The sequence below is a fragment of the Cynoglossus semilaevis genome, chromosome 15 (assembly GCF_000523025.1).
Source record: "Cynoglossus semilaevis isolate Cse_v1.0 chromosome 15, Cse_v1.0, whole genome shotgun sequence".
Classification (NCBI taxonomy): Eukaryota; Metazoa; Chordata; class Actinopteri; order Pleuronectiformes; family Cynoglossidae; genus Cynoglossus; species Cynoglossus semilaevis.
The window spans coordinates 16,171,667-16,189,154 of NC_024321.1; the positions used below are offsets into that span (position 1 = coordinate 16,171,667).

The 17,488-nt window shown below is 43.3% G+C and overlaps 1 protein-coding gene across 3 annotated transcripts in view; it reads left to right on the forward strand.

Annotated features, from left to right (window-relative positions):
* Nucleotides 1-15,328, forward strand: part of synpo (synaptopodin) — a 17,319-nt gene extending 1,991 nt beyond the window's left edge. Inside the window, exons 2-4 of one of the 3 annotated variants that reach the window (XM_025063082.1) lie at nt 1,226-4,255; nt 8,586-10,600; nt 12,414-15,328. In XM_025063082.1, the coding sequence (XP_024918850.1) occupies nt 4,087-4,255; nt 8,586-10,600; nt 12,414-13,712 (3,483 nt within the window). In that variant the 5' untranslated portion in view covers nt 1,226-4,086 and the 3' untranslated portion in view covers nt 13,713-15,328. Of the gene's footprint in view, nt 1-1,225; nt 4,256-5,353; nt 6,741-8,585; nt 10,601-12,413 lie in introns of those variants that run through there. The other 2 variants (XM_008327441.3, XM_008327442.3) reach the window with 2 other exon arrangements.
* Nucleotides 15,329-17,488: the final 2,160 nt, after the last annotated feature.

The following is a 17,488-nucleotide window of genomic DNA, read 5'->3' on the forward strand; positions in this document are numbered from 1 at the left end:
AGGTGATTGGCTCCAGAGCCAGACTTTTGACACGTTTGCACTAAATGGTGAATAAATATTGCAAAACTGAACAGAAGACCTGCTGAGACACAAACAGTCCTTCAGTCATTAGGGTTTGGTAATGAGTGTCTCATCATGCACTTGTTGACTGACGGCCCATACGCTGGTTTAGGGACTGGAATCCATGAGCAGACAGGTGATGTACAGATCTCACACCCCAGGTGGAGATATACGCAGTACATCATTTATGAGGTGACTGACACGCGTTTGATGCTGATGCCTAATAAATGAAGAAAGCAATGGCCAGGAGGGACAAATGAAGGATTAGGGTTTGCGCAGCTGCCAGAGTCTTCCTTTTGTGTGTCATCACTATGCGAGACATGTTGCGGTGGGCTGTGGGATGGATGGATCTGCTGTCTGTGTATGAATCCGTCGTATGCCGACGATGTACAGGAACTCATGATTACACGCTGAAGTGGCCTCCGGGCCAGACTGTAAATGATATCCTTGGCTCTCGACGTGGAGGTCAGTGGGTGGCACAGGAAAAGTGCGTGGGGGAGAGGGTGGTCGGGGNGGGACTGTAAAACACCTTTGAACTTGGAGATAGTTGTAGGATAGAGGAAGGAGGGAGAGGAGGGACTGACATCAGACCTCAGACACGGTGGGTAGATAGGATCGGTGGAAGAAGAGAAGATACCGCAGGTTGGTTTACATCAAACACCACAGCCAAGATGGAAATTAACAAGTTAGGACAGAAAAAAAAGGCAAATAACAGATGCAGCAGATGAAAGATTTCATCTAGAAACAACCATGTGTTGTTGTTTTATCTGCGCCAGATTCATTCCGTTTTTAGTTTTTTTTTTTACAGCTGTTTCTTGTCAGACTATTTCTGACTGGAGCGCAGACAATATTTAAACCATGTTTTGGTCAATCTGCTACGCAGGACCAATAGAAACCCTCGATACATGCATGCCCTCCGTCCTCAGTGTTTTCACGTAACACGTGAACACGGTGAACAAAGAGTTCATACAAAAAAAAAAAAAGACAATGTCTGAGAGTTCAGATCAATCCCAGGGAGAATAACACATCTGGGGAATCAAAGGGCTGTTGTGAAGAGGGACTAAACAGTACCAGCTTTCATCTCTTCTCACTTGACACATTCACGCCTGATAGCTAAACTGTGAAACGTTTCTCTCTCTCTCTTTTTTTTTTTTTTTCTCAACAGAGAGGTGGGGTGCTGTTTTTCTTCAGGCTGATTGTGTTCAAAAACCAATGAGCAGCCGTCCTACAGACCACGATGACTCAGCTGTCATGTCAGGGGGCATCTCACGCCTGGTGCCGTATCCCAGGCCTGCAAACATATTTGTGGTCTTGCCAATGTCACTGGTTTTCTAAACATGAGCTAAAAAACAACCACTGGAAATAAAAATAATAAACCAAGGTTGAGCTGTGGGCTGCTCTCTGAACAGGACTGTAGTCACCAGCAGTTACAGCAGTGACTCACAGACAAAGAAACAAGTCAGGTTCAAAGAGAGGCAAGTCTGATCAAGGACAAATACGTGCAAAGACACTTCATTATTTCAAACCTGTCCAGAGTGTCCCACTCTAACGGCTTTGAAAGTGGAACATGACGCTCGAGATGTTACGGAATTATTTATCAGACAAAGTGGAGGGAAGATTTTTTTTTTTTCACTGTAATATATAATTTATTCCTCACACATTTTAGTGTGCTCAAGGTTTATAATATGCTTGTTCAAGGGTCTGCAACCTTGAACACCAATGCAGACACTTTTATCATTTTACAACCAATAAAAAGTTGCAAACACTTTTCAACTTTATTGATGACACAGCTGTTGACACTTTATTGTTGCCTAACCTATTGTACCACAGTACAAAATAATAAAAAAAAGATGCCAATTTCTACATAGAACTAAAACAGAACTTCAGTATTTACTGCTATCACATACGGTGACTTGAAGTCAGTGAGTGATTATGTTGATCTGCTGTTAGCAAGCAAGCCCAACATTTAGTGCCCAGTTCAATTGTTGTTCAAAATGTTGCTACTTGGAGTTAGTCGTACGCTGTCCCTTTAAGAGATTTGACTGGTCTCTGCTAGAGTTCTTTTCTGGCATATTTATCCGTTTTGTTGTTTCTACTGAGTACTAGAACATGGAACTCAAGTTGTGCAGCGGTAGCGGTAGCTGCCTGCCAATAATACGGTTGTCGGTTTAATTCCTCCTTGCACCAAATTCCAAATGTGTTTGTGTCAGGATGGGAATCTGGTATCTGGTAAACTGTGCTGAATCACAGATTACAAAAATGTGGAAAACAGCGGTAGCAAACCGCGGCTCAGGAACAAGCCACAGTGATGCTTCTGTCACGTAGCAGGGAGTAGACTGTTTGTTCATTAAACTTTCAGGGTCAACTGAGAAGCATTCTCCCTTTTGTGCCGTTCCTCCCTGACATGTGATTGGCCACGGTCACTTTGCCTCCCTTATCATCAGATGTGGAAATAAAGCTAATTATACTTTGGATTTATCGCACACTTCTCGACATCCAAGTCAGAACAAATTGTGACCTTAGTTCCTTTTTATCAAGGCATTTTTTTTATCATTGATGTTTATGGCGTCGTCTCATTTCTAACCATTAAACATTTCAGCTCGACTAAAGGTCAGGCTGGAAAACTTTCAATTTCCCTGTAATCAAGTTTAAAGGTCGGCCTGTTTTTAAAGAATGGTTCTGGATACCCGATAGAGTCCGCTGTGGCACTGTGTATTTCTTTTGGAGTGTTTTTATTTTTAATCACCATTATTATTGTAGTGTAGTGTTGTTATACCGAGCGTAATGATATACACTGGCAAAGGTATTTGTTTGGAGCTGAAAGCCAGTACAGAACATCAATAAATCACCTCACTTCTCTTCATTACAATAACACAACCACAGTGTTTTGATGCTTTACTGTGACATTAAATAGTAAAACCTGTCTCCCTGTCATTCTTGTAGGTGAACCCGATCGCGACAAGGACATGCAGCCGATGTCATCACACTAAAAATCTGCCAATCAGAACAATCGGAACTCACAGTACTGAATGTTGAAGCCGAAGGCCAAGAATCGACTCGGTTCACGATCCATCCTTCATCCCGGGTGCATTTCAGCATGAATCAAATTTGTCGCCAAGAAAAATAAGTAACTTTCCTTGACCACTGGGGTTCTTTGATTGAACACGTGAAAGAGACTTTGGGAGCCGTATCTGGCAACATACCGCAAAAGAAATAACAAAGGAAACTCCAGTAAAGCAACTCGGACTGACTGCTTTGAAGCTCTGAATACAAATCACTTGGTGGAATGACCTTTGCAGAGTGAAATGTTATTCCTCACATGCAACTAACAGCAGGAAGTGCTTAATACACAGCCAGCCTCCTCTGCAGAGTTATGATCTCCAGGATAAAGGGCAGATCATTTTTTCGGAGAGAAAAATAATCTGCGTGCCGGAGATAGGGACGCAGACGAGAAAGCATGTTTTGGTGACCAAAAATAGCAGAGGAGGGAGACGAACGTCTGGGAAAAGGAAGAAAAAAAAAGACCAAAGACATGTAAAAGAAACTGTGTTTCATCCAAAAACAGATTATTCTGAAGAGAGCACAACAAACCAGCGGAGCTTTTCTGGTTGTTGTCCACGGGAAGTCGTCCAAGACACAAAGCCCTGGCCCTGCTGGGAGGTGCTGCGAGATAGAGAGTAACACTTCATGAAGAACAAAGAGAGAGAGGAGTGAGCACATGCCTTACATCAGTTCTCAGCTGAATGTTTGGAGGAAGAACTCATGAAGTTGGCACCATGACCAGAAGCAGTAACCTGGAGAGCTGAACTACACTCTGACTTTCGGCTTTTTATTTGTGTGTTTACCAAACTTTCCTGCTGCCTGCCAGCGAGAAGAAAACTTTCATTTTCCAACTAGGTTGGTGGTTTCGTCTTATCAGCAAAGGAGGAGGAGATTTATTTGACAAAAGCAGAGCTGTCATATTTCCTACAGCTGTAGGTTATTTTCTTCTGCAGCTGCAGCACAGGCAGTTAAGTGTGGGTAGTGATGGAAATGAAGACGGAACACGCAGCTATCAGGAGAGGAGTAAGCTGGAGTCCGGGAGGATTGAGGAAACCTCTCCAGGCAACACAAGACGTGCACACTCCTGGGACAGAGTGCAGTGCATTATGGGGGAAGACAGACTTCAACAAAGAACAGATGAGCCAGAAAACAAGTAAGTGTTTATCTGGAATTTAATGTGAGTGGTCCAATGAGCAGCATGAAAGTGCTCTGTTACTCTGGTACTTCCTAGTGCCAAAAAGTATTTGTAAATACATTTCAGTGGAGGGAAGCTTTGACGCAACAGTCAGTGTAGCTGAGCAGCTACAGACAGAAGACACAGACAGCCAATAGAGAAGACAGGCAACTCTTCCTCATCAGTGCAACTTGACACAGTGAGAGGCTCAATGAAACATCTGTTTCCATGCAGCCAAAAGCCAGGCTGTCCTGACAGAAATGGAAATGCAATCATGCATCACTGCTTAAGGCGAGACTTAATATACAACACAGGCACCAGCAATAATAGCCTCACTTGTGGGAAAAGCTGGTTGGAAACATTTGCAGACTTCTCTTTACACTTTAACAAATGTCATCTCTGTGAGAAGGGGATGGCAGGGTTAACAGTGGAGGAGGAAGAAAACAAAAAAAAAGAAAAGTCAACATATAATCTAGTGAAATACTCCTGACATCTTAAAGTGATCACAGAAAGTGTGTGGTGCAGTGATGCTACCCTTTGTCTGCATTTTTTAATTTGTCTTTTGCTTAGCTAACAGGTTGAAATTACAGCCAGTAGGTGGCAGCAATGTGACTCAAAGCAGAAGGCGATGAATATGCGAAAGGTAACGGCACTAGTTTAGTTCCGCCTGATGTTTTTGGAGCCTGAACTAAATAACCAAAAAATAAATAAAATAAATAACTTAACAAAGATATAGTTTTAATATAATTAAATAGTTTTAAAGTGGTGTCTTTTATCTTAATGGGACGTGAATAAAGTTTCATCCTATTGTTGTTAAGGTTGTAAAATGCTACAGGCTGAACAACAGGGGGCGCTCCACACAATGTGCTAGTCCTGAATAGCATAACTCCATCATCCAGTTGAAAACACTAGCTTCCAATCTTAAAGAATAATGTTTTTTTATATATAAATTGAATCTGCTAACTCAGTCAGAGGCTAATTCTTCACTAACGAACTTAACTCGTTGACTGAGGATTGACAACAACGTTTACAGCACATGGTGCAGGGCGGTGGGGAGGGGGAGAGAGGGGGGGTTTGAGTGAGAACAGCAAAGGAGAATTCCTGCATTCTTTTTCACTCAACGAAATGTCAAATCGTTTAAACATCATCGAAAAAACAAAACAAAACAGTGGTCATTGTTCTTAAAGGCTGCAAAACAGACGGGCTCCGACCGTTACAAACTATTATGTTCTCAGGTCTTAGGTCTGATTAACATCAGGACTTCCTGCACTCTTCCCATCAGTCATTACTCGCCAATTGGTCTTCTGACAAATCCTAAAAAGTACAACACAGGCATGGAAGTTGGCTTCCATCTCAACAAAGAGCAGCGATGCGATGCACACGAGTATCCATGTGCGGAATAGCCCAGAGGTTTAGACCTGGGTGCCGGGCTTACGTTTCCCCCATGGGATCCACAAGGAGGGGAGGTCAAAGCCGGTCTGGTACGATCCCAGGACCTCTGTTAATCCTTGTCTTTCAAACCGCTTCACACATCACCCATGGGGGCAAGTGCTGTCATCCCGCACAGCTATCACCCACAGAAAGATAACATCCGACAGAGTAATCTGACCTTTGATACACAAAAGCATGGTTGGCCTTCCTAACTCAAATCCTCCTCCTGTGGGGGAGTTTTTTTTTTCCACTCTTGGGGATGGGACCGAGGGCAGGGAGAGTTATGTGAAAAGGGAGGGTGGACAATGTAACCTGGGGTCTCTTGCATCATTGCCAAGGACTGAGACAGGAAATTTCTTTCCTGACCTTGTAGGTTGGAGCTCATGGCCCAGAGGAGTCATAGAGGGCAGACATATGAGTGAGGAGAGTTCACTGAAAACACACACGTTGAAATGCAGACCAAGTAGAGGGCAGCAGAGGGGCTGAGCTCTGGTTTCGTAGCCTAATAAGCTCCGGGGTCCCCTTTCCACTTCAAAGCGTGTAGAGGGGGTCACAGTCCGCCCCTGCCATCACGGGATATTGGACAGAGATAAGCCAGCTAATGGTCAACACTGATTGCACAAGGCGTCCAAACTGTCAAAACAAAGTACAAGCACTCATGCATCAATAATTCTGTCTCAACAAAAGCCCTGACCTCGTCTTCTCAGAACTACGTCCCAGTTTTTACAAGTGGAAACCCTGTGGTGAAGGCTGGTACCACTGATTTTTTTTTAACTAGGGAAACAGAGCTGGAGGCTGACTGACAGACACACAGCACAGCCTCCAGCTACAGACCTCCTCCTCCCACCTCCTCCTACTTCTCTCCCTGCCTTCCCCTCTCTCTGCCGGACGTTGGAGGAGAAGAAATCCGATCTAATGTCTCAGTCTTGGTACAGAAAAGGGGGTGTGAAGCGATCAGACGCAGTTAGATTGAAAACTTTTCTGGAGGTACTAGGAAACGGTGGAACTCGATAAAAGTTTTGACATGAAAAAGGTAAGAGATGAGGAACTTGAGGAGTTAGAACCCTGGGAGACTAATACAACTTTTAAATGACGTGGGTGAGCAGAACATTTGAAGTGAAAGTGCCTGTTTTTGAACAGCCATCAGATTTTTCTCAAATGTAGAAGTTCATTTAGTTTATTTTTGGGGTTCAAACCTTCTGTTCTCTGATGCTTTTTATATTCATTTTATTATTGTTTATACCATCTGTGCAGACAAGGGGAGCTTCTGTTTAAGACCTAAAGTGTTTTTTCTTTAAAAGTCTAATCATGGGAGTGATGAGATTTTCATAAATTTTGCCTTACATCAGATTTATGTTTTGATATATTTAGGAAAAACATTGAATTACAAACTAAATGGAGAATAAAAGTTGTATCATTGTAACCTGCATATGTTCTATAAGTTGTAAAGTCAACATCCGTCGAACGCTCTGCCTGTACAGTGAGTGACTGTGTGACGGTGCTGGTTCAGGTGACTGACACCGAGGTATGACTTTGCCTCTACCACTGAGAGGCGCGCGTCTTTAAAAAATACTTCACGTTGATGCAGTTGTCCGTCTTTGGGGCCATGGGGTCGGTGCCAGATTGGCACGTTGATGCAGTTGTCCGACTTCTGTTGTGATCCCATAACTGTAATGTTGGGGCCATGGGGTCGGTGCCAGATTGATCGACTTGACATTCAGAATTGATGCATTTCCGGAATTCACTGTGACTATTTTTTTGTTTTTCAAGATTTTTTTTAGTTCATAAATGAATCTCAAAATGAGTCCCTAAAAATCAAAATAACTCTTTGATGAGTTTGATTCTCGTAACCGGAACAGGAGTCATGTCGATTTTATCATCTCTGCAAGAAAAAGTGATTTAAGTTTGACATCCTAACAGGTGGTCAAAGTTGCTGAAATGACGATAATTGTAGCAACTCAAACAGCGGTCTAAATACACTGTTGGAAAAAAAAAAATCTTAGCTGAAGGAACGGCTAGAATCATTTGAAAATGTTTAATTTCCTCTTGAGATGTAAATAAGCTGCACTGATTTACGTCTGTAAATCAGTTTTGCAGCTGGATGCAGATGGGAGGGGGGGTATTTGACTGTATAGTATGTTTATAGATGTCAAATGAAAGATCTCATTTTTGGAAGCTGCAGATTGTTAAAAAAAAAAAAAAGAGGACCATTAAGGGTTTGAGCTGCAGTGTTGCACAAATTAGCTTCACAGAAAAACCAAAGGCATGTTGGAAGCCCAGGCAGGGAGTTTTCTCAGCGGTGGAGGAATTTTCAGGGAGGGACTGTTGCAGATGGCAGAGGAAATAGCTCCACTGCCTGGAATGGAGCTCTTATGCTTGAAAAACAAACTGTCAGCTTTAACTGAGACATATTTTAGCTCCTAATTTCAGAGCAGTCAGCAAACTGCAGGGGCAGTGTTTAACACGGGTGATTTGTTTTAGTTCTTACGGAAGAAGATGACCCAGTTCCTGCTGTTCACACATGTCAGCAGGCCTGTTAACCCTGTTTATCTTATTACTGACATGTCTTTGTCTGTTATTTCACTGTCTACAACTCCAGTCTTGGTTGAAATAAAGTGAGAACAATAAGGAACAAAGAACAATAAAAAAAAAAACTTGCTGGTCAGAAACTATTTTGTGGGCTGAAAAACGAATAGTCAGTCCCACACTTGTTAAAAAATGTTCACTTGGGTTTTTCTGTCTTTATAGATACATAAAGCGTGGTTAGCTGTAATGAGATGGAGAGGGAGAAGTACTTATTTGGACATTATGAACAAAACCCCCAAAAAACAAATTCTTGTTTTTCTCATTGTCTCTCTTCCTGTCGCTCCCTTTTCAGATTTGACCCGCAGCGCGAGTTTATCAGAGAAGGAGCTGAAAGACGCCAGAGTCCGGAGTCACCTCATCGCCTCTCAGCTCACCGTCCCTTCCAACTCAAACTCTAGAGGCGTGCAGCTCTTCAACCGCCGCAAGCAGAGAGTCAGCGCTTTCACACTTGAAAGCAGTGGAGGGAGGTCACAGGAGGACAAGGAGCAGAGTGTGAAAACTGACCCCTCGACTAACAAACCGACATGTGCAGAGAGGAACAGTGAAGAAAACGACAGGAATCTCAACTTGAAGAACGGCTCCACCAAAATACTTTCCCCATCACCTTTAAGAGTACCTGCAGTGGGTGATATCATGGAGGAACCAAATAAGAACTACCACACAGAGGACTTGAAGGACAGCATTATCCTGGAGCGACACTTCCTCCCTGTCAAGGAAGAGCAGGAGGAGGAGATTCAGGAGAGCAAAGTGGAGGATGAGGTTTTCATCGAAACTAAAAGGGATCCGGTCGTGATGGGTAATGTTGAACGGGAGGCCAAAATCATCGGGGGTCAAACAGAGCCGGCTCCCTTTACAGTGACTCTTAACGGCTGCCACAGCACGTCCACATCTGACAGAGTGAGCACCATCGTCAACAGAACTGCCAGGCCGTTTTTCTCCCCACCACCAGTGCAGTCTCCAGAGGCAACCAGCCCAACCATGGGCATCCCTCCCCCTCCCTCATATGACACCCCTCCTCTGCCTGCATTCACTGCTCCACAACCTGTGACATTTTCACCTCCACCTCCACCACCTTCATATCCCACACCACCTCTGCCAGCTTTCACAAACCAACCCCCACAGGCTTACTACACCAGCCCTCCTCCGATGTCTCCTGTCAAGTCGCCAACCTCCCCTCCGCCATCTCAGATTCCGGCTTCTTCTATATCACGTTATCCACCCATGCCTCATTACGGCCCTCCCACAGCCCCGAAACCATCTACCTCTGCGCCCGAGCCCATGTCAGAAAGAAAGACGGTTTCGCCAATTAAAACAGGTGTACTTGAGGATGGTACCACGAGAAGAGCAGCACGGAAGTCCATGTTCACATTCAAGGAGAAGCCAGTGGTAGCTCCAAACCCTGAGCTGCTGTCTCTGGTGCAGGGTGTGGACGAGAAGAAGAAACACCAACACAGATCCGTGCCTGAGCCCACATCTGAGGAAGAGTTGATGGCTCTGGGTGCAGAGGCGTCCAACTTCCTCGCCAAAGAAGAGGCCCGGGTCGAGGAAGCTAAAGCACCAGAGTGGACCTCGTGTCTTAAAAGCTCCAGAACCAAACCCAGGGCAGAACACAGGCCAGAACAAAACCTTACCAACGTTTCTGGAAAGGGGGCTGAGCTGTTTGCCAAGCGTCAATCCAGGATGGAGAAATATGTTATTGAGAAGCAGGATGCCAATAAAATGCGGGCTCCATCTCCTACGATGTCTCTGCCGCCTTCCTGGGTTTACCCATCCAACATGCCTGGCAGAGTCAAAGCTATTGTTAAGAACACGGACATTAGTGCTCAGCTTTCACACAACCCAAAGACCCAGCAAGTGGCCAAGCCAAAACAAAGACCAAAAGCTCCGGTACCAGAGCCAGCACCAGAGCCGTTAGAGAACGGATGCTCCAAGATAGAGATGGATCTGTCAAGGCACCAGCCTTACCAGATCGACCCATCCCTCTTTACTTTTAGCCCGGTGCAAGAACCACTGAAATATCTACCCAAAAGAGCACCACAGAAGAACCAGAAGTTCGGAAAACCCTTGTCAAGACATGCATCTTTACCAAGCAACCCCCCTACTCACTACAGACCCCAGTGCATGTCTCCTCAGCAGATGCCTAGCCCCAGAGGAGGAGCTGAGCGCGAGGAAACTCCGGTCCTGGTGCAGCCAAGGATCAGTTCTGCTATGGCTGTGTTGTCTCCTGAAAGAGAATCCTCTCCACGATGTGCAATTCAAGCACCGAGACCCACATTTTGTGCCAAAAAGGCGGGACTTGAAGCACAGGTGTGGAAACCCCCTCAGCATCTTTTTTAGAACATTTGTTTTTGTTGCACTTCTGGGTCTTCTGTTGAAACTGCACATGGTTGTAAAACTAACACCCACTCGAGAGGATTTACAATCTGTATTTTCATGCACTTTTTCTTCCACTTGTGCCTTCTCCCTTGTGCCTTTCGTTTTCTCTTTACCTTCTTCTGTGCCAAAGATAAAGTCAAATGTGTGAGCCTTTACACATTACACTGCTTGCCACTAAATTAAACAAATTGTGCCGGGATGTAACCAGTAGGTTTGTATACCCAGAGCTCCTGTACACTGCTGTACTTCACTTCTGTTTCGAGTGCATTTTAAGATGTGATGAGAAACAACTTTACACTTTTCCCACTTTGTCTCCCGGCCTCGTCACTAGGGGAACGCCGCTTCACAAAGCACTTTAACAGATGGTCTGGCATCTGCTTTATGATCTATGATTTGCAATTTAATGCTGCTGACTGACAAGAGAGTTGCAAGACAGCTCTCTTTATGACTTCATGGTACTGCACTCTGTTTCCCAGCCTTTTTTTTTACCTAGATATGTGGTTTGTCTCCTGAATCTGGGCTGTTTCTGATCTGCAGGCTGCATGCTAATTTACAACACCTTGCATGTTTACTGTTTTAGTGACAGAACGCAGTAATTCCTTAAGTGTGTTTTCACAGGACGCCGTCAATCACTGACGTTTAAGATAACAGAGCTTATGCATGCTACCATTTAAGACGCTTGATTTACGTCCTCTCCTGTCCATTACGTTTTGTCTTCACCTAAATCTTTTTTGATTAAAGTTTATTCTAACACTGTGCTCTGGACTCTATTCTCTCTTTTCAAGCTTCCTGACTTCAGCCACTTATTTCACTCTATTTTCTTATTCTTTTTTGCATTTCTTGCTCTAACAGTAAACACTTGAATATAACATCAAATCCACTTCTGTAATACAATAACTCACATGAAACGATGGAACTATATATGAAGCAGTTTGTGACATTTAAAGTTCAAAAAGATTTGTTTCAGTTTGGCTTTGGCTTGAGTGTTTATGGGGAGACCTGACCTTTGGTCTTGTTTCGTCATCAGACACTTGGACTGTCAGGCAAAGGACTTGCCCTTTGACCTGGGTTTTGTTTCTTCTGCAGATGACCCAAACACAAGCACATCTTCAAAGACCAAAACTTTACTGCTCCTGGTTTAGCCTCTACCCGGCGACCGTAACATTATTATACCAAGCATGGTTGGTCAGCATAGAATGCCATGTTCAGCTGAGTAATTTTATATCCCTGTAAAGGGTAACCACCTCAGGAATGCAAAACTACAGTAACCTGAGAGAGACACTAAAGACCAGGCCTGTGAATACTGATAGTGAGGCATATTGTTGAAAAACACAGGATCAGGGAATACACCTGAGACGACCCATATTTTTCTGGGTGTCACGCTTAAATCCATCATCATTTTTTTCCATCATTTACAGAAAAAAAAACTTGAATAATTAAATGAAAAAAACAAAACAAAATCAGTGTAAAATATCATACAGACGTTTAGACATTTAATTTACAGGAAAAAATAATCAGAAATTAATTAAATGAAAAAAATGAGAAAAATATCATACAGACGTTTAGACTTTTTCATTTACAGGAAAAAAAAAATCAGAAATTAATTAAATGAAAAAAACGAGAAAAATATCATACAGACGTTTAGACATTTGTTTATCATTAGCATTTTGTCAGTTTGTTATCATTGTGTCTTTACTGAATTTACAAGCATTCTGGTCTAAACAACATGTGTTATTGTCAACAGACACCAACAGATTCAGCCACAGTTGAGACCTGTCGTGAGACTACCCAGCCGACCAGGACCCCGAGTTTCACCAGAAGTTCCAGCAGCCCAGAGAGTACCACCTCAGGAACCTGGACCTCCAGCCTTCAAATTAATTGCCCCTCTAACACCACTGCATCCAGCGCCAATCGCTCATTCACTGCTCCCATGTCCCCTCCTCCAGTAACAAGATGTTTGTCTCCACTGACCAATCAAAATACCCACATTTCCAATACTGATCCCACTCCTATCTTCAGACCTACGGTCACATCTCCATGCTCACCCAGGTGGGGGTCCAGATGCCAGTCTCCGGCAATTAGCAAGAACACATGCTCTAGTGTCTCAAATGCAACATCCAGACCAACATACAAATCTACAACAACATTCCCCGCCTCACCTCCGTGGGGGTCAAGATGTCAGTCTCCAATAGTAAGCCAAAATACATCCACTAACATCTCTAGTTCCATGTCCAAACCTTCCCAAACCACATCTCCCATCTGTCCTCCTTGGGGTTCAAGATGTCAGTCCCCGATGACTAGCCCAAGTGCCACCACTGCCAACTTCATTTCTCCATCCAGACCTTCTCAAACACAATCTGCCACATCTCCTGTATCTCCTCCGTGGGGCTCAAGATGTCAATCTCCAATGGTAAACCAGAGTGCTGCCATTTCCAGTTCTACATCCAAACCTTCACCAACAACACCCTTAACCACATCCCCTATGTCCCCACCTTGGGGTTCACGTTCTCAGTCCCCAGCCCCGTCTCACTCCAGCCTGTCCTTCTCCACCACTAAACCGCTGTACACATCTTCTGCCACCTCCCCTATTTCCCCAAGCAAAGACAGTCGTTGCATGTCCCCCATTGTGAATAATTTAGATTCTAAACCCAACCATCGCCTCCTGGCAAAGAATATCATCAATGCAGCCAAACGTAAGAACAGTCCTTCCCCTGGTGCACTCAGTGGTCACAGCTTTCCCATCTCACCTTTGGGGAATTCGCATCATGGCTACGACTGTCAAAAATCCCCCACAAGCCCCTTCCAGTCACGAGCACTGGGGGCCCGGTCCCCCATCTTCACCAGCCCGCCTCCCACTCCAACACAGAGGATCTGTTCCCCGGTGAGGCTTTATAACACTCGCTCCCTCACGGACTCTGACGCCTCCATCGAGTCTGAAGACTCGGGCCTTCGGTCACCCGGCCTTCACTCGTACAACACATGTCCCCGAGGCTGGGGCGGAAGCCTGAGGGTGAAGAGAAGCACTGTTTCCACTGATTTGTGAGAATGTTGTGTCAGTCGTGAAGCAACACTCCCAAGATTTGTAGACTTTTCTGTCAACGCAGCATCAACATGAAAAAAAAATGTGATGCAATGTTTTTTTGGGGAGATTCCTACTGTAGTGCAGACTGACGAGAACAAGCGTCTTAATTAATGGCTGTGGCTTATACGCTCATAAATACCAAAATGTGCAAAATACCCAAAGATTAAATACTCTCTACTTTTACACGAAACAAAACATGTCTTTGCAGTAACAACAGTTTTACACTGTTAGAGACCAATTTTAAAGTCATGGCCGGGTCACATGTAGTGGTCATCATGTAAATACATATCTCTATTTAACATGACTATGCAGTATGTTGCTCATGCATCGCTCTGTGTGCTGTATTGATAAAGGACCATATTTAACCAAGCAGAGATTTAAAAGCAGTAGTGATTGAGCAGATCTTTGGTTAAGTTGGTTTTCATATTTTTAATGACAAAATACAGGGGTGGGCAGGACACACGGTATTCACATATCACGCATGGTGGAAGTACTCACTGCAGTATGTTATCCATTTAAGTCTGCGGAAGATGACAACGGAGACTTAATTATCACGGTGCAATATTTACTTTAACACAGTGCACAGTATATGTGTTGCTTTATGTATTGCATCTGCTTAAATGAATGTAAGGCTTTGTAGACAAGTTCTGATGAATGACGGTGTCAAGGATGTGTCGATGAAACGGTTCTGTACGTGTCAGATGGAGCAGAGACATTTCTGCTGAATGGAGCACTCTTTTGATTTTTTGCAGGAATAATCCGAGGTGTTTTATGATGATTGCAAAGGAGATCAATGACCAAAATGGGCAATGAGTTGTCGACGTTTTTGAAAGCTTTAGATATTGATGTTTACGCCTCTTAAGTTTTTTGGATAAGTCAGTGTTTTCTTGAATCAGTTATGTCACTCATCAGAAGAAAAAAAACTGTGGAAGAAGGCTACGCGCTTGAGATGTGTTTGCGGACAGAGGATTAGAAGGAAATGTTTACTTTAAATACATTTAAGATGTAAATTCTTTGTATCTGAGATTTTTTTTTTTATACCTGATTTGCACTTCTGTTCTTTCCAGTTAAGCAGCTAATTGTGCAGCGTTTGACATTCGATTTGCTTAGAGGTGACATTTACAAATAAACAGCCAGAGACCAGCAAATTAATTTTTAAAAAATATTACAAACATTTCTGCATTATGCAACAAGTTGTTATGATGTGGGTCAATCCAGGGCTGGCTTTCTATTTTGAATGTGGGATATCTCCATGGGCCATGGTACACCATTCCTGTCCTGGCAAGTCCAGCAGCAGAGCACACAACAGATCATTCTCTCATTTCCTACCATGCAGGCCAAACACATCAGCATATTTATAAATATTTACTCCAGTGTGCGTCTGGAGTGACAGGGACACTTGCTGAGGGATGACCTGGCAACTTCAGCAGGTTCCAGCCTGTAACTGTCACGGATTGGTTTCACCTCGTTTAACGTGCATTTTCTCATTACACCTCACAGTATATGTCATAACTGTATCATTACTGAAAAGATTGCAAAATAATAATAAAAAAAAGGAATGATGACACACAGATTGATCTGCCAGACCTTGTGATGTTATTTACTGTTGGTGATAATGTGCTGATGCCTCATTGCATGGATAACTGTTGAAATGCTTGTGGGTCCAAACGTTACTGCAGTTTAATCAGCTTTACTGTGAACCACTGGGGGTGTTTTTTTTTTTTTACTCCTTATGATACTCTTGGGAGTCTTTATCAAAACAAGTCAGTGGAGACACAAGAAATTACGCAGTACACATGACAAGTCACGCGTGTGCACTGTTCTCCTTATGATGAATATAAATGAGATTATTTAACATTTAATAGACACTATTAGGGATTAGGTATCTCATTAAAGGTAGTACTAATTAATCTTAAATGACGCTCATGTTTTATCTATTAGTACTAATTCAGCTATCTTAAATGACGCTCATGTTTTATCTAATCTTCATAATCTTTATTTAAGTGAACTCTATTTGAGCCCCTGCAAAACTTTTCTTCTTATTGAAACCAGCAATTACCCCACTGTGGCACATTTGGAAAAAAAAAACAACTGAAATTGATATTCACTGTCCTGCTGCAAATGGTCTGCGCCCCCAATTTTAGAACAACAGATACGACCAATTTCACAGCTTCTCTGTGACAACTGCATGGCAACTTGGTCAGTAAATGATAATAATTAAATGTAGTTCAAATAACATTTGTGAAAATACTAAACATCTTTTGTTAACAAATCCACTGTGTCTGGCTGAACCACAGCCGTTGCAGACTGTTTTGTTTGGCTGTACCGTCAAGGGTTGAGCAGTATTTTCTCTGCAACACGCCACATATTTGTGGTGATGTGTTATTAGGCTGAAATGCCCGCTAAGAAGCAACCCCTGAGGGTACCACAGGAAAAAAAAAAGAAAGAAAAAAAAATCAAAGTCACATTTTTCAAAGGTTCAAAGACTGCCATCTGTTGGACTCCAGGCAGAAGTTCAAATGAAGCCTAAATGATCCCAGCACTGGACAAACGTGTACAAAGACAGCTGCAAACCAACCTGCTGGTTCCTGACATGAGACAGTTTGTGTTCTGGTCTCTGGAATCAGGATTTGATCATGTTGGAGAAGGAAAGAAAATAACAACATAGTTATTAATGGCTGAATTACAATCATTTTTGCCAATATTAGTTTTTTAACACATTTTAATGTCAAGTATAGAATGCTATTTGCACAAATGAAAATATTGTTATTATTATTATCATTATTATTATTAGTGGTAGTAGATATATATGTTTTAGTGTTATTCATTAATGGAACACACAGTGGTACTGTAAATGTGGTCAGCAAGATGATTTCCTTTCCCAGACTTCTCCTGTTCTCCCTGTGTGTCCGTGGGTTTTCTTTCGACACTCCATAGTCCAAAAACAGGCGGATCGCACACCTTTCCCAGGCTTTTCATTCTGGACTTCTCCTATTCTCCCTGTGTATCTGTGGGTTTTCTTTCGACAATCCATAGTCCAAAAACAGGCGGATCGCAGTTCAGGTCAATTTCCAATGGGTATGAGTGTAAATAGCTTTGTCTCTGTATGTGGCCCTGTGATTGACTGGCAAACTGTCCAGAGTGTACACTGCCCTGGCCTGGGCTTGGCCGCAGCCCACTGTGAAGATGGATGATATCTGAGGGCTGCATTGCTTCAGGAAGAATCACTTAGGCTTGTCTCTTCATCGGGGGTCTGATGCCTTTGACTGAAGCAATGCAACCTGGGATTGGAGACTAGGTGGGATCATTCCAGAACCTTGCGTATAGAAGACAGGAATCCTCCCACTGCACCAGTCAAGGCCTTTAATACCAGTAATAATCAAATCTTTGTTACTTCCACCGTTGGACGATCTTCACGTCATTGCACTCCAACATCCTTTCTTCCATATCTGCTATTCCACCTTACCTTAACCATATTAACTCTGCCCCCTATCTGTATGTCTGAGTACTCCTCGGGGTTAACTGTCTGATATGCTTATGTCTCATTTCCTGGTCACCTCTCGTGAAACTCCCAACATCTTCCTCTCCTCCGCCTCCAGCTCAGCCCCACTTGTTTTTATAGAGCACCATAAACTATACTTCACTCACAACTGTCTTGTAAACCAACCTTCCTACTCCTGCTGCTATCACCCTATCACACCTCACCCCTGACTCTCACCCCTGTTCATTGCTTGGAT